Source organism: Gossypium hirsutum, chromosome D13 (genome assembly GCF_007990345.1).
Source record: "Gossypium hirsutum isolate 1008001.06 chromosome D13, Gossypium_hirsutum_v2.1, whole genome shotgun sequence".
In the NCBI taxonomy this organism is placed as follows: Eukaryota; Viridiplantae; Streptophyta; class Magnoliopsida; order Malvales; family Malvaceae; genus Gossypium; species Gossypium hirsutum.
In genome coordinates this window covers 3,125,824-3,150,718 of record NC_053449.1, presented here as the reverse complement: position 1 = coordinate 3,150,718, position 24,895 = coordinate 3,125,824, and the positions used below count along the sequence as shown (strand labels likewise).

Here is a 24,895-nt window from a genome sequence, read left to right as displayed (position 1 = left end):
TATATTATGCTAAAAAATGCTAAATATATTATACTCATAAATACTAAATCTTCAATAAATAAGATATATTTTGTTTAACTTGACTTGCAAACAATCTCTTAAAATTTGGGTCACATAACTCTAACAATCTCCACCTTGACACGAATTCTCAACGAACAAGTTCTTCATCGCGAAACGAACAAGTTCTCCACCTCTTCCATAAAACCCCTTAAGGGTTTAACTTCAACAATAAACACCAATCAAGTCTAAGTAATGCTCAAACTTGGTTATAGAAAGTTACTTAGTCATCATATCTGCAGGATTTTCATGAGTACTAATTTTGCTCACAACAATATCACAACGAGCAATAATATCACGAACAAAATGATACCGAACATCAATGTGTTTTGTTTTCTCATGAAACATTTGATCTTTTGTAAGAAAGATGGCACTCTGACTCTCACAAAATACTGTATTGATTTAAAGGTCTTCATTGAGTTTACTAAAGAGTCCCTTCAACCAAATAGCTTCTTTACAAGCCTCAATAATCTTACTCAGCTTCAATAGTAGACAAAGTAATTGTAGTTTGCAAAAAGGCTTTCCAACTAATTGCACAACCTCCTGCTGTAAAGACATAACCTGTGAGAGATCTTCTTCTATCAAGGTGTCCAACAAAATCAGCATCAACATACCCAATGACTCCATCTCTAGTTCTTCTAAATTGTAAGCAAACATCAATGGTACCTCATTAAAATCCACTGAACTACTTTCCAATGTTTTTTACCGGGATTCGCCATGTATCTACTAACTTCACTAACTGCATATGATAAATCTGGACGTGAACAAACTATAGCATACATGAGAGATCCCACTGCACTAGAGTATAGAACATGTGACATGTACTCAATCTCATCATCTGATTGTGGAGATAAGGCCGATGAAAGTCTGAAATGGGCTGCTAAAGGAGTACTAACAGGCTTAGCATTCTGCATATTGAATCTGCAAAGAACTTTCTCAATGTACCCCTTCTGACTTAGGTACAATTTACTTGCTTTTCTATCTCTGAGAATCTCCATACCAAGTATCTTCTTTGCTGGTCTCAAATCTTTCATCTCAAATCCTTCACTTAGTTGGGCTTTGACCTTTCTTATCTCTCATTTATCTTTTGTTGCTATCAACATGTCATCAATATAAAGGAGTAGATACACAAAAGAACCATCACTGTTTTTCTTAAAGTAAATACAACTGTCAAAGCTACTTCTATTAAAATCATGAGAAGGCATAAAGGAATCAAACCTTTTGTACCACTGTCTTGGTGACTATTTGAAACCGTAAAGGGACTTTTTCAGCAAGCAAACATAGTCCTCTTTTTTTGATACTGTAAAACCCTCTGGTTGTTGCATGTAACTATCCTCCTCAAGTTCTCCATACAAAAATGCAGTTTTTACATCTAACTGTTCAAGCTCCAAATCATGCATATATAGCCACAATACCAAGCAAAGCTTAAATCGAACTATGCTTTACAACTGGGAAGAACACATTTGTGAAGTCCACTCCTCGAATTTGATTGTAACCATTTGCAACAAGCCTTGCTTTATATCTGGGTTCTTCAACTCCTTGAGTCCCTTCTTTCTTTTTAAACACCCATTTACAATAAACAACCTTTTTACCTTTATGAAGTTTCACAAGATCCCATGTTTTGTTTTTGTGGAGTGATTCCATCACCTCTTGCATAGCAAACATCCACTTTTCTGAGTCTTCACAGCTAACCGCATCAAAATAATTAGATGGCTCTTGGTTTGCATCTATATCTTCAGCCACATTTAAAGCATAAGCAACTAGATCAGCCTTAGTATACTTCTTTGGAGGTTTAATTTCTCTTCTAGTTTTGTTTTTGGCGATAGAGTACTGTGGTGAAGAAGCAACTCTATTTTGAATTTTTGTACTGGCTTGAGGAGTCAACTCTGTTGTAGATTGTGGATTAATTTGATGCTCCACCTGCTTTTGATTTTCTTTATTTGAAGAGTATTTAATAGATAAGTTAGGTAGCATAGTAGTTTCATCAAAAACAACATCTCTGCTAATCACAACTTTTTTATTTTTAAGACACCATAACTTATACCCTTTTACACTAGCTTTATAACCAAGAAAAACACATTTAATGGATCCCGGTTCTAATTTTCCATTATCAACATGAGCATACGCAGGATACCCAAAGATCTTTAAATCAAAATAGTGAGCAGGATTACCAGACTATACCTCTTGTGAAGTCTTTTTTTTCAATGGCAACGGATGGAGATTGGTTGATCAAAAAATATGCAGTAGAAACTGCTTCGGCCCAAAATGACTTTGGTAAGTTGGCATTTAACAACATACATCGAACCTTCTCCATGATCATTATGTTCATTTGTTCTGCAACGCCGTTTTGCTGTGGTGTATGACGAACTATTAAGTGCCTCACGATCCCTTCTAACTTGCACAGTTTATTAAACTCATCAGAACAGAACTTTAAGCCATTGTCTGTGCAGAGGTATTTTATTTGTTTTCCAGTCTGTTTTTCAATCATAGTTTTCCAAGACTTAAATGTGAAAAACACATCACTTTTCTATTTTAGGAAGAACGCCCAAACTTTTCTGAAAAAATCATCAATAAAAGTTAGTATATAATTAGCTCTACCTCTTGAAGGCACTCTGGATGACCCCCATAGATCAGTATAAATATACTCCAATGTTCCTTTCGTTTTATGGATTTCTCTGGTGAATCGAACTCTCTTTTACTTCAAAAAAACGCAGTGCTCACAGAACTTCAGTTTGCAAAAACCTTGCCCATCAAGAAGTCCCCTTTTGCTCAACTCTGCCATGCTATTCTCACTCATATGCCCTAGGCGCATATGCCAAAGTTTAGTAATATCATCATCTAACAAGGAAGAGGATGCGACAGCTGCATCACCAGTAACAGTAAAACCTTGCAAAACATATAACTTGACAGTCTTTCTTTGCCATTTCATCACAACGAGGGAACCTTTGGAAATCTTCAAAACCCCACTTTCAGTTGTGTATTTGTGCCCTTTTGAATCAATAGTACTCAACGAAATTAAATTTCTCTTCAATTCTGGAACATGTTGTACGTCACTAAGTGTTCTGACAACTCCATCAAACATCTTAATTTTAATTGTTCCAACACCTGCAATTCTACATGAAGCATTATTTCCCATCAAAACAACACCTTTAGACACTATTTCGTAAGTTGTAAACCAATCCCGATCGGGACTCATATGTAAGGTGCAGCCCGAATCATATACTTGAGTATACTTGAGTTTCGATTCATCATAATCAAATTTTTACTCATATACTTGAGTATCGCTTTCAACATTATCAGAATTAGCTCGGTTGGGAAAGTATCTTTGTCTGAAAATAAAACAAATCTCATCAGAGTCGAGAGATATCACACTATCACAGGTTATATAATGGCATGTATTTTCAGACTTTACATATGCTACGTTTGGACCGAGAATCGACTAAACCGTAGCTCTGATACCACTAAATGTAACACCCCTAACACATACTCGTTGCCAAAACAGGGTTACAGAGTATTACCAAAATTTACACAACAATTTCAATTAATTTATGTCAATTATTGTTCATAACTGAAATTTATTATACACCATTGTACAGACCCAATTTTACCCGGGCCTAGTGCCAAAAATATTAACCCAACCTGGCCCAAATACAAAGCCCATCTAACTACCCAAACCCAACACCCAAAACAGACTCAATACCCCAAGACCCAATTACAATGAATAGCCCAATGACCCAATAACCTAAAGCAATCAGGAAACCCTAATCCCCCTAACCCTATTGCGCTGCACCACCTACTTCCTGACTTCCTCCCCGCCGCCGTCACCCACCCTATGCCATCGCCATTATTTCGCCCACCTGCTCCACCAACTTCTCTAACACCTGCAAAATAGGGCAAACACGCAAAGAGCATAAAAAATAATAGAAAATAGAAATAGATAGGTTATAAAAGCAAAACACCATCTTTGTATATTACTAACAACTACTGAAATAAAAAAGGCAGATCAAAAGAAAAGGTTGATTCCGATTTTTTTCTGTTCTTGTTATTTATTTTCTTTTCTTTTCTTTTTTTTTTGTTGTTTGTTTTCTACTTTTTTTTTACAAATCAAAACGGAAAAGAAAGGGGAAGGAGGTACTTACCGATTTTGAAAGCCCGTCGCCAGAGATCTTCTTCGGTGTTGGAATCGGACCGAAAAGGGTATGAAAGACCCCTCCTTCTTCGGCCTTTTGAGTCTAGAGGACCGTTTTTTTAAGGGGGTCGAGAGCAGGGTTTAAAAACTTGACTTTTGGAGACTCCGGCCACCGTCTGCGGCGGGGCTGGCGGTGATTTCTTGCCGAATTCTGGGTAACTCTCGGAGAGGGCAGAGAGAAGGAATGAGAGCCTTCTGAAATTTTTGAAAAAATGAAGAGAAAGTGATTTTTTTAGGGTTTTTTAAAATTATTTATAGAGTACCAAAACGGCGTCGTTTTGCACTCAAGGGTCAGGTGCCAAAACGACGTCGTTTTGGCCCTGACCCGCGCGGTGACCCGACCCAGGGGGAGGATCCGCGTGTTTTCTTTAAATGGGATATCTACGCGCGCAGTCCCTCCGACTTTGCAGCGCGTTGCAATTTGGCCCTTTTTCATTATTTTCTTTTATTCTAATTTGGCCACAAAATTTTATTTCTGTTTCATTTTAGTCTATAGCAACGTAGCGTTTTGAATGCTTGGTTTATTTACAATTTTGGTCCCCCTCTTTCGGTGCGTGTTACACTTTAGTCCTTTTCGTTCTTTTATTTTGAATTTGCCCTGTATTTTTGTTTTTATTTCAATTTAGTCCCCTTCTTAGCAATTTTATAGTTTAATTAATTATTCTAATTATTATTATTAAATGTTATTATTACTGTTAATTATTATTAGTTTCATTTTCCTTATATCTATTCGTTACTGTTTTGTTAGTATTTTAGTTAGTTTTATTATTATTCTAGCTTTATTTTCATAATATATATGTATATATACCTATGTATATTTTTGTATATATGCATACACGTTCTTTATACTTCTTAATATTCATGCGTACTTTTATAACTTACATATATTTTTCACATTTCCATTATTTTTATATATACATATATATATTTTTTATAATTTTATTCATTTTCTTTATTTATTTATTTACTTATATGTCTAGTTTGATGCTTTAGCTTTATTTGTTTATTTATTTATTATTGTGTATACATGATTGACTTGTCTTTTATATTTATTTATTTCATTTTTGATGATTGTTCGTATTATTCGTACTTACATTACTGAATTCATTATATTAACATCGTGTTTTATTTTTACTATTTTGCGTTAAATTGTCTTTGTTCAATGAATAAATTATGATTTTTGAATAAGCAAAAATCTCGTGTTTAGATTTGAGAAGGTCGTACCCTAACTTACTGGGTTTCGATTTTCACAATAAATCTAAATACATGAATCTTTTTAAACTCAAGTTTTAAATGATCTCGGGATTTGAAAAAAGAATCGCGTCCTAACTTACTGGCTGTGATCTCGCTTTTAAATCCGAGATAGCTAAAATACTTTTTAAATAAGCATTTTTTTGCGTATTGGGAATTCGAGATATTGTGTCCTAACTTACTGGATACGATTCTCTTTCTCGATTAACGTAAAATATGCTTCTTTTCCCAAAAATTTTAATGTTTAATACAAGGATCGTATCTTTAAAATTTTTTAAAATTTTCAATTCTCGACATCAAGACATTAACTAATCAACTAGGTACCAATTTTTGGGCGTTACGAGGGTGCTAATCCTTCCTCGTACGTAACCGACTCCCGAACTCGTTTTTTTGAATTTCGCAGACCAAACTCGTTGTTTTAATAAAATTAAATTGTTTATTAAAAACAACCTCTTTTCAAGGTGATCCAATCACACCTTATCAATAAAAGATTGGTGGTGACTCCTGTTTTCATTTTTAAAATCAAAGTCGACCCCGTTTTCATCAGAAAAATGGTGTCAACAACCATCATATAGTTTTTTTTTTGGCTAAACTCAACACACTATATATAAACCATCATTAAACAAAATACCTATACATGTCATTATAACCAAAATCAAAACATTCAAACATACCGATAGTGTGATATATCTCTAACAAGCTTCCAACCCAATCGAGCTTTCGATAATCATTTTAACCAATAGGTTGCCATCTGCCTAAGCATCAACTACAGTATTTGTTAGCATACTTGGACATGTTTCATATAAATTCAACATTGATAAACTTATTTTCTCGACATGTCACACTTGAGTTTATTACTCGTCATAATATACATAATTTCTTTGTATCAATATATCAAAGATAATCACATATTTACATGTCATGATACATATCATTCTCTTACTGTTTCTTCATAAACATATATCATTCATTTCATTATTTCAATATTTCATATGCCATCATTTTAATGAATTTCGTGTATATACCGGTAATAGTTCATTTCAAACTTATGTTATCTCATATCAAAACTTTGCCCATTATATCATTTAAATATCAATGGTTACATTTATTTTAGATCAATACCAATAATAATCTATAGATCTTTCAATTCAATCACACGACTTATGGATATGAGTACATCATTCTTTTGTGCCATAGTCCAACTATGGTTTTGCACATATAAACACTACCATGGTCTGACCATGGTCTTACGTTCATAGTGCCATAACCTAGTTATGGTCTTATCTGTCAATTCATCCTTTGCCACAGAACGACTGTACTCGATCCTGCGTTCAATCCAAACTGAGTATTAAATTTGATAATATATTTCCAATAATAATTCATTTCTCAATATTTACAATTCAATTTGGCTTTCATTTGTTAACATCATATACTATTACATTGAGCCTTTATTTTTCTTATGAACATTTAGTTCATGCTTTCTATTCACATTTTCATATTATATTCCACAATCACGTTTCTTTTCAATGGCTCAACTGATTCATTTCGTTTGATTTAACTTTTCACTCAATTACCCTATTATTTCCCATATTTATCCCATTGAATTTCTTGAAATTTCGATGGATTTTTAGAGGTACACTTTTAGTGTACTATTCTGGGTCCGTCAATTCATATTCATGTGCGCACATTTTCATTTCAGAAAGTACACTATTGCGAACCTCATCCTTATAGCAGGATTACCAGTCCAGGCTAAATCCCTTGTAATATAAACTCATAGAGTATTGTTGAGATTACCAGTCCAGGCTAAATCCCCTACAACGACAATTACTCTAATGAGCTTGGATCTAAATTACCAGTCCAGGCTAAATTCAGATCCTAATTCGAATTACCCGTTCAGGCTAAATACATTTTACACATATTTTTCGGGAGGGCTATATCAGGATAGGATCACCCGTCCGGGCTAGATCCTTTTTACTGTCAATTCCTTTTCAGAGATCCATCGAATTTTTCTTCCATTCAATTGGGATTTCTTCCCCTTTTTATCAAATATATCAAAGTTTTATAAATTTTCATACAATGAACATTTAAATCATATTCACATCAACAACATACATTTCAAGTATTTAAGAATATAATTCAGGTTACACGAACTTACCAGGCTAAATTGCAGAAATGCCAAGATATAGAGGCATTTTGGTAATTTTTAATTTCCCTTGATTTTCCACTCGATCTTGATTTAAACTAATATTTCATTCAATTTACTAATTTAAATATTAAAACAATTTATTTCATGCAATTTGGTCATTTTGACATTTTTACAAAATTACCCCTAAAGTTTTACTTTTATTCAATTTAGTCCCTAAGCCTAAAATACGTAAATTAGCTATTTTTAAAATAAACTCATACTAGCTGAATATTAACATATATTTTCCTCCTCCTCCACTCTATTCCACATCCTTGATATATACATAGTACCACTATTTACTTGCATACTCATAACAAGTTATTCACTTAAGTCATAGTCACTAAATTAATTATATCTTGAGCTACGAAACTCCGAATTAAGATCCGCTAAATTTTTATAAAACTAGACTCACATATCTTCCTGCCATAAAATTTTAAAAATTTTTTGTTTAACCAATAAGTACAGTTAATTCTTCAAATCGTCCCTGTTCTGCTGTCTGACAGTTCTGACCCTTCTTCACTAAAAATTAATTATCTCTTAGTACGAAATTCGGATAATGTTCCTGTTTGTTTCTCTTGAAAATGGACTCATTAATAATTTTAATCATATAAATTATAACCATAATTATTTTTATAAAATTTTTAATGATTTTCCAAAGTCAAAATAAGGGATTCCAAAATCATTCTTTGTGTCACATAATTTATTATATCTCACAGTCTACAATTTCGTTTCTTATATAGTTTCTTCTGGGTGAAACTAGGCTCAATGCACTTTAATTTCATATTTGATTTAACCTCTAATTCAAACTTTACCATTTTTAGTGAATTTTCAAAGTGAAACCACTGCTGCCATACACAACTGTTTGGTGCTAATATTTACTTTTTTCTAGATTCTTTGCATTAATTTTCATTTAGTCACACATAACCATTATATTTTTAATTATCATTCAATTTAATCATTATATTTCACTTATCATCAACATATAGCTTTAAAAATACTTCTCTCATTTTAATTATAAATTTCACCACTTTTACAATTTAACCATTGTTATCATAAAAATTCATCATCTAATATAATATCACTATAAAATCATTTTGTAATAAATTCACTAACACTCAAAATTTCATTTTAAACTTTCTAGCACAACAATATTTCTCACACATAAACTTTTGTACACTTTAAAATCTAACCATTTTCCTACTACTTCATTGTATTATTTGCACATTCACAATTAATTAAATCAATTTAGTATACTCTATACTTGGTTTAAGTTAGATTAGAAATATTGAAGTACTTACCTCAATTGCTTGTATTCATTACAATCCCTTTTTTTCTCCCTCTTCTAAGACAACCATGGATGCTAATCTTGTGAAATTGTACTACTCTTTTCCATTAATTTCATCTACTACTTACGGAGAAATTTTGAAGGTTGGAGCTTAATTGGATAAGAAATGAAAAAAAAAGACTAAATTGAAAGAAAAACAAACCTTAAGTTAATAGCATGGAGGATAACGTGAGAACCATGGGTGATGGGCTGATTTATAGCCCTTTTTCCCTTCCTTTTTCTTAATTTCTCTAGACTTTTCTATATAAAAATCTAATCAAAATATCTTTTAAATTGGTTAATTACACTTTGACCCTCCAATCATGTTTTGCCACCAATTAAGTCTTCATAATTATCTTCTTTACTAAATGACCATTTCGCCCCTCATGATTCTTCAAAATTCCTCCATTGACTCATCATTCAATTGGGTAAAATTACGATTTAGTACCTTACAATTCTTCACCTATTCAATTTGGTCCTAATTCATCCATTTTCCTTAGTTTCTAGATCATTCCACCCTTAAAATATTTGCACTATTGGTCTTTCAAATTTTTATATTTACTTTAACCCCTCAAATTTTAAGTATTTACTCTTGGGAAACAAAACTTTTTTTACTTTTACGATTTAATCCTTTCTTGAATTAATATGTCATAATACACTTCCTAATATTGACATAACTCAAAATTTCCCTTTTTGTCACTTTATTTCCTTATTTTACCATATCAATGATACTATCTTACTTTCTTACTGTAGTAATTTTCGGGATATTATAGATAAGGATGACATGGAATCATAGTTTCATACAATCCTTTCTCCTCAAAGTAATGTAATTGTTGTCAATCTTTCTGCAACGTTCTGAAGTTTTTTATGAGTCAGAGACTTATTTCATTACGATTTCTAGGTCCAAAAACTAAATGTTAAACTCAATAGGCAATCAAAAACTCAAAGGTAGTGGAAGAATGTCTATTTTCTTTATTGCATATACATGTGATTTTAAAATAAATTCTACTCATTAATTTCTCAGTCCATGGGCTGGGTTGGACACAACCAAAATTTTAAACCCGGACCCAACTCGAAAAATGGGCCTAAAATTTTGCTCAAGCCCAATTTGGATAAAAATACTAAAATTTGGATCCGGCTCGACCTACCATTATTACTTTTTTTTACATAATTTTTTTAAAAAAATATAATACATCAAAAATAATAAAACCATTAAAATAAATGTTTCCCAAAAGATTTTAAATAAATTAAAAAAAATATGTATACGTAAATAAGAATAAGATAGGTGTAATTGACCAAACAATAACAACAAAATAGTAGCAACATAATACTGAAAAAAAATAAGAAAATACCAACAAAACAGTAAAAAATAGCATATTTGGGCTGGGCCATGTTCAGGCAAAAAAAAAACCTTACCTGAGGCAAACGTGCCTTATTTTTTTTACCCAAGTCTATTTTTTGGGTCTATATTTTTATTCAAACTCTCTCACTTTTAATTGTTCTTAAATTTTATTTAATTACTTTTAAAAATTCATAATAATTACTAACATTATTAAATTTTTATATTTTTGTCACTCGATTGTTTAATTTTATTAAAAAAATTAATGTTACGTTAATAGCTAATTTATGCTTTAGCTATAACTAATTTGCACCTTAAATAAGTATACCATATGAATCAATTACTTGCATCTATTAAAAGTAATCTGTTGATAAATAAACCTAGAACCTGTATATGTATATATAGGTCAAACTCTCAAATATCCAAAAACAAGCTAAGGAATATGCAGCTTTGATTATGGAAGAATTAGACCCAGACAGTTTGGAGTACATCTTGGATTCAATTCCATAACCAAAAATCTTATGTTTGAAACAGATAAGCAACTTAGAAATGCTTCTGCTACAAGCACCAAACCAGTCAGTATGAGGTGAAAGTCGAAAACTGAGCCAAATGCTAAGCCAGAAGCTTAAGCTGGAAACAACAGCATACTGGTGGCAAAGAACACCTGCTGTTGTTGTTCAAGCTGATCACCTAGAGAAGCGCCCGTGAGGAAGGAAGTGCGGCCGCCGTTATCATTGATAGTTGTCATAGATCCATTGTTGAGAAAATGGTGAGGTTTTCGTTTCTCTATTTTTGTGGTACAAAGAGGAGGGGGTAAAAAAATATTTTGGAATTATAAAAAGTGTCACGTCATTCAATTAGCCAATGTACCAACCATTACTGGATTAATGAAAATTTTTAACCGTGATAATTAATTCAAACATTTATCTTTTTTTTTTAAATCAAACAGGTTGAACCTTATTTACTAATTGCTCAAAATAGTCTAACAGATAAACATGTGGAACTACTATGAAAATAATAAAACTAACACCAAATCCATAGCTAGAAAAGAAAAGAAATTTAAAAAAACAAAAGATAAGATTTTCCTGCCCAACCACATTTCATGCAGAAACTGTGCTTTCAAATCAAAACTTTTCAAAAACTAGATAGTTTCAGCTTCCAAGGAACCAAACCTCATTTCCAATATGATGTTATTTGTTCCTTTTAATTCCATGCACATCCCATTTCAGTCTGGTTCGCGTTGTCTCTTCGTACTTAGCCTCCTCGCTGAGTATTCATCGTTTCTCCGCACTACGGGGCTGAGGCTTCCGTTCAAGTCCCTTAAAAAGTAAATTTTTCAACGTATGCAAAGGCGGCCGCTTTGTATGTTTTGGGAAGGTTGCACAGTCGGTTGGTTAGCTTACTGCGTCAGAGGTTGGCGAGCCCAAGAGACAAAATGGTGTGGGATTCGCCATTGAGAAGCGTTGATCTAGCATAAGACGATCCCACAAAAGCGATTGTTAGCTAGAGTCAGGTTCCATTAAATTGTAAGTCTAAATCCTTGAAAATAGTGGTTGTAGGCGTCCTCTTCCACTATAACTGGCTTATTCGGTTTGGGAAGGATCATCTAAAAGCCAAGGATTGAACCCAAGGCAAAACGAGACAACTGGAGGCTGGAATCTCCCATAAGAATTTCCATTCTCTCAACTTTATTTTTAATTTCTCTAATTTTCGATTCAATATTCTTAATTTTGTTTTTATTTTATTTTTCGTTTCCAGATCCAACCCTTTAATTCTGTTATTATTTTTATTTTTTTCAAGAACGCAGGTTGTCTTGGGCAAGACTCTACCCGGGATTCTACGGAACAAGATATTGTGCAAATCTAGTCCCCGAGGATTTGACCCTACTTCCCTTTTACTATTCTTTTTTTATTATTTATTAGGGATAGGATATTTTTGGTGCTTTCAACGACCGCATTAAATTTTGGCACTGTTGTTGGGGACTGACAACGTACTAATCTTGAGTAGATCTGCTCCATATAATCTTACGTTCGATTCAGAAATTGAGGCTAGAGCCAATCGCAAAGAGACAAAGTTACGAAAAAAGCAGTCAGCGGTGGTTGGAACTCAGAGTAACCCACAGCCAGAAATTGAAGTCGACGACGAAGCTGAGTCTAGGGTTAACGAAAACCCTACTCAAACACTTGAAAGCAAAAAAGTAGAAGTCGACTCACCAGAAGAAGTGCTTAACGCTAGGGTTAACGAAAACCCGAATCTAGCACACCAACCAATGGCTCAAACGATTCGGTAACTGGCCGAAGCCCGACAGAACAACCGCCATTGTGCATCACCTTTCCTACTATAGATACTGATTTTGAGTTGAAGTCAGGTTTAATCCAATTACTGCCAACTTATTGTGGGTTGCAAAATGAAAATCCCCACAAGTATCTGAAAGAATTTCATATGGTTTGTCTTAGCATGAAACCTCAGGGGGTAATTGAGGATCAAATTAAATTGCGTGCTTTTCCTTTCTCCCTAGCAGATTCTGCTAAGGAATGGTTATTTTATTTACCCCCTGGATCTATTACAACTTGGGCTGATCTATCTCGTTTGTTTCTGAAAAGGTTTTTTTCAGCATCTCGAGTAGCTGAGCTAAGAAGAGAGATCGTTGGAATAAGGCAAAAAGAAGCTGAGTCCCTTTACGATTATTGGGAGCAGTTTAAGAAGTTGTGTGCAAGCTGCCCACAACATGGTATAACGGAGCAATCTCTCCTCCAATATTTTTATGAAGGTTTGAAGCCCATGGAGATGAATATAGTAGATGCTACTAGTGGAAGAGCATTGGTCAACATGACTCCCCAACAAGCGAGAGACTTGATCTCTACGATGGTTGCAAATTCTCAGCAGTTTCGAGCTAATACTGAACCCCCTAGAAGGGTTCACCAGCTAAGTAATTCAACATTAGAGGATAAAGTTGATAGACTTACTAATATGATAAACTCTCTTATTGCAGAAAAAGCGAAAACAGCTAGGTTATGCGGAATATGTGCTACACCTGATCACGCAACTGATGCATGTCCCAGTTTGTATGATGATACCACGGCCCATCTGGATGCTGTGAGAAATTTCCCTGGGCCGCTACAAAGGCAGTACGACCCTTACGCTAATACCTACAACCCAGGGCGGAAGGATCATCCTAACTTGAGTTATGGGGCTAATCTACGAAATAACCAGCCATACCAAAATCAGTTTTCGCAACAGCCTCAAGGTTCAGGTAATTTTCTAGAAACCATGGTCAATAAGTTAGCAGCTAATGTTCTTGATTTTCAACAGTAAAATCTTAATTTCTAAGAAGAGATGAAGGATTTCCAATACAAAACTGAAGCGTCCATCAGAGAGTTGACCACATCGATCGAGAAATTGACCTCTCAAGGTAAGCTACGGTCACAAATAGAACCAAACCCTAGACAAAATGCAAATGCAGTGACGTTACGAAGCGGAAAGGTACTGGAATTGATTCCTGACAGGAATCTTGCCCAAGAAATTGCCTAGGAAAAAATCGAAAAAGACGAACAGGTCTAACCGAAGCCTCTATTGCCTAAAATTCAACCTCCATTTCCAGAACGATTCAACCAGTGTCGAAGAGGTAAAGAGGACAAGGAAATCCTCGAAACATTTAGGAATGTCGAGATCAATATTTCGCTGTTAGACGCCATCAATCAAATACCACGGTATGTTAAATTTCTTAAAGAGCTTTGCACCAACAAGCGAAAATTAACAGGTAATGAAAGGGTGAATGTTGGTGAGAATGTATCCGCAGTGTTACAGTGAAAAATGCCGGCAAAATGTAAGGATAGGGGCATGTTTGCAATATCATGCAAAATAGGCCATCTAAGAATTAAAAAGGCTATGTGTGATCTAGGGGCTTCTATAAATGTAATGCCATATTCTATTTATGAATCACTTAACGCAGGTTTTTTTGACAAAAACAGGTGTTATCATTCAATTGGCGGACAGGTCTGTTGTGCATCCAGAAGGAGTCCTTGAGGATGTTCTGGTAAAAGTTAACGAGCTTATTTTCCCTGCAGATTTTTATGTGATCAAAATGAAGGAGGATAGCACTCCTGGATCTTCAGATCTCCTGCTGGGTCGACCGTTCCTTAGTACAGCTAGTACTAAAATTGATGTTTGAAGTGGAACTCTCACGATGGAGTTTGATGGGGAGATCATAAAGTTTAATGTCTACAACGCTATTAGCCATCCAAGCGAAATCTTGAGCGTAAATCGTATCAACATAATTGACTCTTTGGTGGAAGAGAATTTTGAGTCAATTTATGGAGATAATTCTGAACTTAATGAATTTGAATTTGTTAATGAGTTATTATCTTCAAATACTAAACTGCGACCTTTTGTTATACAGGCACTAGAGTTGGAGTTAGAACCCCCAGGACAGGCAAGCAAATTAAACATTCGAGAGTTAGAAGAAATTCGCAATGATGCCTACCAAAATGCTCACATTTATAAAAACAAGACAAAGTTGTTTCACGATAAGAGAATAGCTCAGAAGCATTTTTTGGTAGGACAAAAAGTTTTACTTTATAACTCTGTGTTAAAGTTATTTCCAGGTAAGCTTCGATCACGATGGCAAGAACATTTTATTGTTACTAAAGTGTTCACACATGGAGCGGTTGAAATAGAGAGTGAAGAATCTGGAAAGCAGTTCGTAGTCAATGGCCAGCGGTTGAAGCCGTTTTATGAGAATTTTCAAGCCCACAGCTTGAGAAAATCCATTTGAAACCACCATAGAACCAATAATGGCGTCGAGCTAACGACGTTAAACAAGCGTTTGTTGGGAGGCAACCCAATTTTTATTTTTATTTATTATTATTTATTATTTTCTCTTTTGCTTAGATAAAACAGAGCAAAAATGCGAAGAAAACCGTTGAGCAACTCTTAGAATGCATTGAGCCCCAACTTGAAACCTTTGGCCAGCAACTGACCGAGCTCATTGCCATCATATGCGATCGACAGAAACAACACGGGGAGTTTTCCTAAACTTTTCTACCTATTTATTTCTTTTCGTCCACATTGAGGACAATGTGCTTTCAGTAGGGGGAGGTACTATTCGTTATTACTATCATTTTCTGCTGTGATTTTGGTTATTGTTGTTGTTGCTGTGATTATTTTTGACTGGTGTTGCTGCTTGAGGCTTTATTTTGTCCATATTTATTTTTGGAATCTCTTGCCTCTTTTCATGCCCAAGATTTTTACCAGGAATTGCCTACTGTTTGACCTACAAGCATGGTTCTTATTTTCTGAGAAAATTATGGATTTTCCATAATTGATGCCATCTCCACTGTTTTATTCTTATTAGACTAAAAATAATTGTGATTCATAAAGTTAACTTTATCTTGCTTTTCGTAAAATTGATCAAGTTTAAATACAAAGTGGACACTCAATATGTTTGCATGCTAAAATATGTTGATGACTATTAAGGTAATTACTGAAACTTATTTTTGACACTTGATTTTTTTTCTAAAGTCCTCATAAAAAAAGTTATTATTAAAATGTCGTTTAATGTTTCCGTGGTTATGAGTGCAGCTTAAAAACGTGACTGACTGAGTAACCGGGGTAGGGTGCTTGGGTTGTCATCCTATTTCGCGTCAAAAGGTTGTGTGACGTGTTGGTAAAATTCCGCTAACCGGAATTAATTTTTAAAAACATGTTGGGCTGAGTAACCGGGGTTGGGTGCTTGGCTGTCATCTCTCTTCGCGTCAAAAGGTTTGATGTGTTCTTAAAAAGAATTATAATAAATTAGGAGTCTGCTGGGCTGAGTAATCAGGGTGGGGTGCTTAGCTGCCATCTCTCTTCGCGTCAAAAGGTTCAGTATATTCCTAAACCATAATAAATAATAATAATAATAATAATAATTTGGGGACTAAAGGAGGAAACAAATAGGGTGTCTTGGTAAGTTTGGTAATTTACCTAATTTTCATTAAATAATTCAAGTCGATTCTAATTTTTGCGTGTATTAATTGGAAAATTTTTTCTGTTTTACCTAAAGTAAGCTTAGGGTTCTCTTTATTTTTTATATGCATTTTTGACTGATTTTTATAAAACTTTGGAGTTGTATTTCTTTTATGGCAAAATCTAACTTTCACAGTAGATAGGAACCATACTTGAGGGTAAGCATGGGCTAAGTATGGGGGATTTGATAACACTCTAGAATAACGTATTTTTATGTATTAATTATGTATTTATTCTGAGTATGATCTTGCTAATTTGAGCTATTTATTATCTTTTATCTCATAGATACTAAATTTGAGGCAAAAGTGAAATTAAGGGCCAAAAGCGTGAATTTAGAGATAAAATGGGCCAATGTGCGACACAAGGAAAAGTTGGTGCCAAAAGTGCAAGCATAGAGGACACAAGGGTTGAAATGCAAAAAGAAGATATTTTATTCTATTAAACTCTATTTTAATTATATTAGGATAATTAATATTGAGATAATTTATTAAGGATTATTTTTATGATTTTATTTTTATTTATCTTCAATTAAATGTATTTATCTTTTAGGAATTTAAATAGGATTAGAATATCTCCCCTAACACTATAAATAGGGGGTGAAGTGACTCAAAAGAGGATCCCATCTTTCTTTTTCCGTAAACACTCTCTCCCAAAAAGTCTAGGGTTTTGTTCTTTTCATATTTCCTTTCAATAAAATCTTTATTTTTATTTTATTTATTTTCTTTTCTACCACAACCATGAGCCACTAAACCCATCTAGCCGAAGGTTGTCAAAAATCCCCAAAATGGTTCATGAGGCTTAGAATTCGTACTTAGCCTCCTTGCTGAGTATTCATTGTTTCTCCGCACTACGGGGCTGACGCTTCCGTCCAAGTCCCTTAAGAAGTAAGTTTTTCAACGTATGCAAAGGTGGCCGCTTTGTATGTTTTGGGAAGGTTGCACAGTCGGTTCATTAGCTTACTGCGTCAGAGGTTGGCGAGCCTAAGAGACAAAATGGCGTGGGATTCGCCATTGAGAAGCGTTGATCTAGCATAAGACGATCCCACAGAAGCGATTGTTGGTTAGAGTCAAGTTCCACTAAATTGTAAGTCTAAATCCTTGAAGCTGGTGGTCGTAGGCGTCCTCTTCCACTATAACTGGCTTATTCGGTTTGGGAAGGATCATCTAAAAGTCGAGGATTAAACCCAAGGCGGAACGAGACAACTGGAGGCTGGAATCTCCCATAAGAATTTCCTTTCTCCCAACTCTATTTTTAATTTCTCTAATTTTTTATTCAATATTCTTAATTTTGTTTTTATTTTATTTTTCGTTTCCAGATCCAACCCTTTAATTCTGTTATTGTTTTTATTTTTTTCAGGAACGCAGGTTGTCTTGGGCAAGACTCTACCCGGGATTCTTCGGAATAAGATATTGTGCAAATCCAGTCCCTGAGGATTTGACCCTACTTCCCTTTTACTATTCTTTTTTTATTATTTATTAGGGATAGGATATTTTTGGTGCTTTCAACGACCGCATCATTACATTAATCTACAAGAACATTAAACAACACAATTAAGCTTAAGGAAGCTTAGTAAGTTCGATAGGTTAAACATAAATCTTACTGAACCTACTATAACACATCAATTAAATAAATTCATTCAATGTAAATTCTCTGTCAACCACAACTTCAATCGATGAATATGCTTATTTCAGACCAATACTAATAATAACAATAAGTCTTCCAATTTCAATTACATAAGTCACTTACCAAATCTTACCAAATCGAAAAACGGCTTACGGATATGAGTACATCGTTTTCATAAGCCCGAAGGCTAAACAGAAGCACATAAGTGCTAAACAGAAACCCATAAGGGTTGAACGAAAACTCATAAGAGCTGAACGAAAACCCATAACGGTTAAACAGAAGCTCAAAAGAGCTGAACGGAAACTCATATGAGTTAAACTGAAGCTCGTGAGAGCTAAACAGAAAGTAAACACTAAAGTTCGCAACAAATGCTGAACCTCGGTTTACTTGGGTAATTCACCACATTCTTCTCCAATGCTGTCAATTCATCACATGCCGAATGTACTCAAATCCCACGTTCCATTTGTTTCAAACATTCAATTTATATTTATAACTTTAACAATATTTCATTTTCAACAATAAAATAAATACATAATACTATTCATCAACTCAATATAAATATTAAAGTTCAACCGTACGAACTTACTTAGGTTAAATTGTAAGATTTGCAAAAGTTTGAGGACTATTCCGCTAATTTTCCTTTTTCACGAGTATCAACAGGATTTTGATCTAAAATATAAAAGTACTCATTCATTAGCATATATTTCAGTTCCAATTTACTTCACAATTAATACCCCTCAATTTTTTAAAATTACACAATTACCCCAACTTTTACAACTTTTACAATTTAGTCCCTTAACTAATTAGTCTATCAAATGAACTAATTTTTCTTAATTAATAATTTATCTAAATATTCTAGGCTACCGTACAGCCCTTGATAAACAGAAATTTAATACCAAACCCTAATATTTAACCTTGTTACAATTTGGTCCTAAAATCAATATCTAACAAAATCACTTTATAAAATCATCATACAACAAAATTAAAGCTCTAAATCCATGTTATTTCATCAAAAACATCAGTATTCATCAATGGAAATTTTCAAAATTCTCAATAAAATCAAAAACTAAGGTAATAGCTAGTTGGAGCTAATTGTAAAAGTCTTAAAAACACAAAAATTACAAGAAAAGGCAAGAATTAAAGTCACATGGAGCTAAAACATGACAAAAAGCTTTAAGAGCTCTTCAATGGTGTTTTTGGACAGAAATTTGGAGAAGAAATTGTCTAGAAACTTTTAGATTTTCAATTTAAAATTCTAATTTTATTTTATTTACAATTTTGCCCTTAAATCACATCATTTTTTTCTGTCTTATGCCGCCTCAGCTCTTTTCTTTTGGCTTAATTGCTCCTCAAGCCCTCCCTTATTTATTTATCATGCCATTTAATCACTCATTTCCTATAATTAGTAAGTTTTGCATATTTTTCAATTTAGTTCTTTTTAATTAATTAACTATCAAAATGTTAAAATTTTCTAACAGAACTTTAATATTACCTTATAATGACACTCTTTAAATATTTATAAAAATATGTAAGGCTTGGTTTATGGAATTAAGGTCTCGATTCCTCATTTTTTAAACCACTTGACCTAATAAATCCTTATAAAACACAAATTACTAACTCTAAAATCTTTCTAAAACCATATTTAACTCGTAAATACTAAGTAATAAAATTTACGAGCCTACCCATCGGAATTGGCGACCTTGAACTACTATTTTCGACACCACTAAAAAATCAAGCTGTTATAGGACTATTTGATTTGCTACCTTGCTTGTGTGTTTGAATCGAATCCATCCAAACTGTTGTGAAGTCTGATGAATGTCTTTGATATGAGGCCCAATCTTTGATCTGTCTATTTGATTTGATTGACATTTCTTAATGATGGTTAATGCATCACCTTCAAACACTTATATTAATTAGACTAAATTGATAAAAAAATGTTAAATGAACAAAATAGGAAAGATATTATTTTAAAGTGATGTGCTGATGCATGTTTTAATATATCGATTTTCATAGTTATTATAAGGCTTAAGAATATAAAAAGTTTGCAAACTTTTTCAAAAAAAAGTAATTTTGCATTCAATTCGGTATTTGAACTTTCAAAATGCATCAAAAAGTTTCTCAAGTTTTTTCAAAAAAAGCAATTAAGCGCTTGCATTTTTCTTTTCTTTTTTTGCATTCGATTAGGTACTTAAACTGTCAAAATGCATCAAAAGGCCCTTTGATCATTAACTTTAACAGTTGACCGTTAAATTTAATCACCCTTAATTTTTTTAGGTTAAAGTCACCACATGTCACATCCACGGTGTGAGGTGTGAAAAAAAAAGAAAGATAAATTAATAAAAATTATAAAAATCGTAAAAAAATTGCAAAATTTTATAAAAATTATAAATTATATAGAAATACAGAAAAAAATTATAAAATTGTAAGAAAATTATAAAAAAATGTAAAGAAATATAAAAATAGTAAAATTATTATTTTTAAATATCATACCAAAAGAAGTATTTTACAATTTTTCTATAACTTTAATTTATTTTTATTTTTTATCATCTTTCGCCACATGTTATGTTGTGTTGCAACACGTAATGGCTTTAATTGGAAAAAAATTGGGGTCATTAATTTTAACTATCAACGGTTAAAGTTAATGACAAAAGGGTCTTTTTGATGTATTTTATAATTTTTTTTATTTTTTTATAAAAAATTACAATTTTTATATTTTCTTACTAATTTTATAATTTTTAATATTTTTATTAAAATTTAGTAATTTTTATAACTTTTTTTTATTTTTATATTATATAATTTTTTTATCACATGTCATGCCATGATTATGACACGGAACTGCTTTAATTGAAAAAAATTAAAGACAATTAACTTTAACATCAACTATTAAAGTTAACCGTCAAAAGATTTATTTGATACATTTTGACATACCTAATTAAGCGAAAAAAAAAGCAAAAAATTAATTAATTTAAATAAATAAATAAAACGTTTGAGTCATATTTGTTGAACGCGAAACACACGACTGAAATACTTCGTTGACGAAAAGTAAACCTTTTGTAGACCCTCAGAACATTGATTGATCCCATTTTGAGCGCTACTGCATAACTATTTTCCCTTTTCCTAGAAGAAAATTATTGTTTGGAAATTTCAGCTCTTTCGTGGTGATTTCTTCAAGGAATTATAGCATGAATTATTTAGTTTATTCAAGTAATTTAGTCTTACCTGGAAAGCCATTGCTCGTCTTCGAGAGCCATGATCATGAATACAAATACCTCTAGTGCCTTTGTAATGATCACACTTCTGATTCTACTGATCATTCCGTCCTCATTTTTTATTGACGCCGAAATCATGGACTACCCATCATTTGTGAATGGCCCGAATTCATGGAGAAACACTCTCTCGACTGGCTATAGCTTCTGGGAGTCGGGCAGTGTGAGGCCGATCCTTGTTTCTGGAATGTTTGCCTGTGGTTTCCACTGCAGCTTTGTTGATGAAAATTGCCTATTTGCTGTCTCCATAGGTAGTTCTAAAGATAATTTCGACTTTTCTACCCAAGTGGTATGGTCCGCTAATCGGAACAATCCAGTTCAGATGCAGGCACTCTTGGAACTCACTTCAGAAGGCAAACTTAACTTGAAAGATGCAAACGATACTGTGGTTTGGTCCCCGAGCACCCCAGGCAAGTCCATTTCCAGGTTAAACTTAACTTCAGAGGGAAACCTCATGCTGTTTAACGAAACCAACTACATCGTTTGGCAGTCGTTTGACCACCCAACCGACACTTTAGTTCGTGGTCAAAGGTTAGTGCCAGGACAGAAATTGAAAGCCAGCGTATCCCCAGACGACCCAATTGAAGGTTTGTATGCATTTGCTGTCAGTCGTGGTGTATTCACTGCTAACATGGATTTAAATCCTCCCCAAATCTATTACGAAAGACCTGTGGAAGATAATAACTCAGACAATCCTTATGTTGAATTCAAAAATAAACGGTTTGGGTCTTTCTATGTGGGAGATTCGGGTAGTTTTATACAGTTGGGAAGTGATGGGCACTTGAAGGCATATGAGTTGACAGAATCTGGGTGGGAGGGGATTGATTTACTGGACCTTGATCAATGTAGTTATCCATTGCAATGTGGGAAATATAGCCTTTGCTCAAAAGAGGGATGCAGTTGACACTGTAAGTGAAAGCGAAACCACTTTTTTTAACCCAATAAATTCTATAAGCCTAGATCATGGGTGTTATGCAGTTTCACCCATTTCTTGTGAGCCTTCTGTTCATCATAGTTTTATCGGACTCAAGGGGGGCTATTCTCAACCCATATATAGCTCTTTATTCTCCGACACAATAATAACATCAGAGATTTGTAAGGAAACTTGTTTAAAGAATTGTTCTTGCAAAGCTGCTATATATAATCTGGGTTACTGCTATTTTCTATCTCAAGTATTCTCCATTGAGAAAAACTATTCTAGTGACTACTACAGCAACTCAGCTTTTATAAAGGTGCAGAATTACCCAGAAAAGAAAAGACAGAATGGGGCTGTTATTGTGGCTTCAACACTTGGAGCTGTCCTTGTTGTGCTTCTTATCTGCGGCTTATTTTTCCTACGAGCTGAAAAAGGGTTTGAAGAAGCTGAAGAGCATTGTTTAGACAACATGTTGGGAATGCCAACTAGATTCTCATATGAAGAGTTGAAGAACATTACCAAGAATTTTAGCAACAAGCTTGGTGAAGGTGGATTTGGTTCTGTTTTTCATGGAATCTTACCTTTGGGTTCTGATGTTGCAGTGAAGCATCAATTCAACTTTGGTGCCGTTAACAAGTCCTTCATAGCTGAAGTTCAGACAATTGGAAGCATTCACCATTTTAATTTGGTAAGTTTGGTTGGATTTTGTGCTGAAAGTTCTAATAAGCTTTTAGTTTACGAGTACATGGCTAATGGATCGCTAGACCGATGGATCTTCAATGAAAATCGAGATCTTGCTCTTGGTTGGCAAATTAGAAGGAAAATCATTTTAGATATAGCCAAGGGGTTAGCCTATCTTCATGAAGAATGCAACCAAAAGATAATTCACTTAGACATCAAACCTCAAAATATCCTTTTAGACGAGAATTTTAATGCCAAAATTTCAGATTTTGGGTTGTCGAAGTTAATCGGAAAAGACCAAAGTCGAGTCATAACAACTATAGGGGAACCCCTGGTTATATGGCTCCTGAATGGTTAAGCTCGTGTATAACCGAAAAGGTTGATGTCTATAGCTTTGGTATTGTTGTCCTAGAAATCTTATGTGGACGACGAAACGTTGATGAATCTCAACAGGAAGAAGATATGCATTTATTGGGACTTTTTAAGAGAAAGCAAGAAGAGGGGCAACTCATGGATTTAGTTGATAAGTGTAGCGATGATATGCAGTCGAATGCAGCCGAAGTTGTGGAGTTGATGAAGGTTGCTGCATGGTGCTTACAAACTGAATATGCGAGGAGGCCTTCTATGTCCACAGTGGTGAAGCTTTTTGAGGCTTCAGTTGATGTTACAGGTGGCCTGAATGAAGATTTCCTAAACGGATTAACTCTTGAACCTGTGGATACCTTTCCTTCAATAGTTTTATCTTCAATGTTATCTGGGCCAAGGTGATGATGATGGAGTTGGAGATCTTTGAGTATAGTTCATGAAGATGAGATCGATGTAAATTGAGGTATGTCCCCCAAACTCCAATGTTCCTAATTGCTTGTTTAGTGTCAGATGCTCGTTTTCATCCTCACCTTTGGGTCGAAAAATAAAAAACTCAAAGGTAGTGGAAGACTCTTTACTGTTTGTATTTATCTTAATGAAATTGTAAATTCGTTATTTTCTAGTATAATAGACGTGAATAATGACAAAAGAATAATCACATAATAAGAAAAAATTCTAGTACAGTATTATGTTGAATGGGATTCAGTCGTAACTCCGATCCTCTTCACACATACTTTTATTTTTGCCATTGCATTTTATTATTTTAACAAGTGATGGGATTCGAGACGCACAATTCTAACAATTATATTAAGATTAAAATGTGCATATAGTCTTTGTAGATTTCGAAAATTAAGATTTCAGTCCTTGCATTTTTAGGAATTTAATCTTTTTGTTAAACTTGTACTTTTTTTTTAACTTGTTGCTGTGACATTTTGAAATAAAAAAAATTACACAGTTGATTATGTAATTAAAAAAATGAAACTAACCTAATTCAACAAAAAAATATTAATAATATTAACAGTTGAACTAGAATTTTAAATTCTAAAAAATTAAAGGGATTAGATTTATGAAAATACAAGTATAGGAACTATATTCCTAATTTTTGAAGACTACAATCACTATAGGCATATCTTAACCTTATGTTAACGGCTTAGAGATCCATGAATGCTACTCGACTTTGACTCTATGTTTGTTATCTTTTGGATAAGCCATGCAATGCTTCCCCAGGTTGAACCGTAAAATTCTGATGTAAAACCTAATAAATCAGTATTTGTCATGTTAGATTATTAAGAATAAAAATTAAATGTAAAAATATGCTTAATGATATTTAATTTTAATTTTAATTCTAATTATTTTTAAATGTCTAATTATCTAATTTCTATTAAATTATAATTGTTTTTAAATCTATAATTATCACAACTTCTATTTTAATTCAACTTTTTTACTAATAATTCTAAATTAAATATTATAATTATTTTTAAATATTAATTTAATAATATGATGAAAAATAAAATGTATTATGGTAGTTTAAGAATTTTTCCAAACTCGTACTTATATATATTTATTATAAATTAAAAATGTAAAATTGTAGCCCGATTTGTTACATTTATTAGTTTATTTAAGGATAAAGAAAATCATACAAATGTTGAAATTTAAATACCAAAATTATATAAAATAATAATATTATTTAAT

At 33.3% G+C, this 24,895-nt stretch overlaps 1 protein-coding gene and 1 pseudogene across 1 annotated transcript; both read left to right on the top strand.

Moving 5' to 3' along the window:
- Window positions 1–21,001: 21,001 nt before the first annotated feature.
- On the top strand, window positions 21,002–23,828 carry LOC107919031 (EP1-like glycoprotein 2). The gene has a single exon (XM_041109962.1). The coding sequence runs from the start codon at window positions 21,224–21,226 to the stop codon at window positions 22,142–22,144; it is 921 nt and encodes a 306-aa protein (XP_040965896.1). The 5' UTR covers window positions 21,002–21,223; the 3' UTR covers window positions 22,145–23,828.
- LOC121225596 (G-type lectin S-receptor-like serine/threonine-protein kinase SD2-5) lies at window positions 22,626–23,828 on the top strand (annotated as a pseudogene).
- Window positions 23,829–24,895: the final 1,067 nt, after the last annotated feature.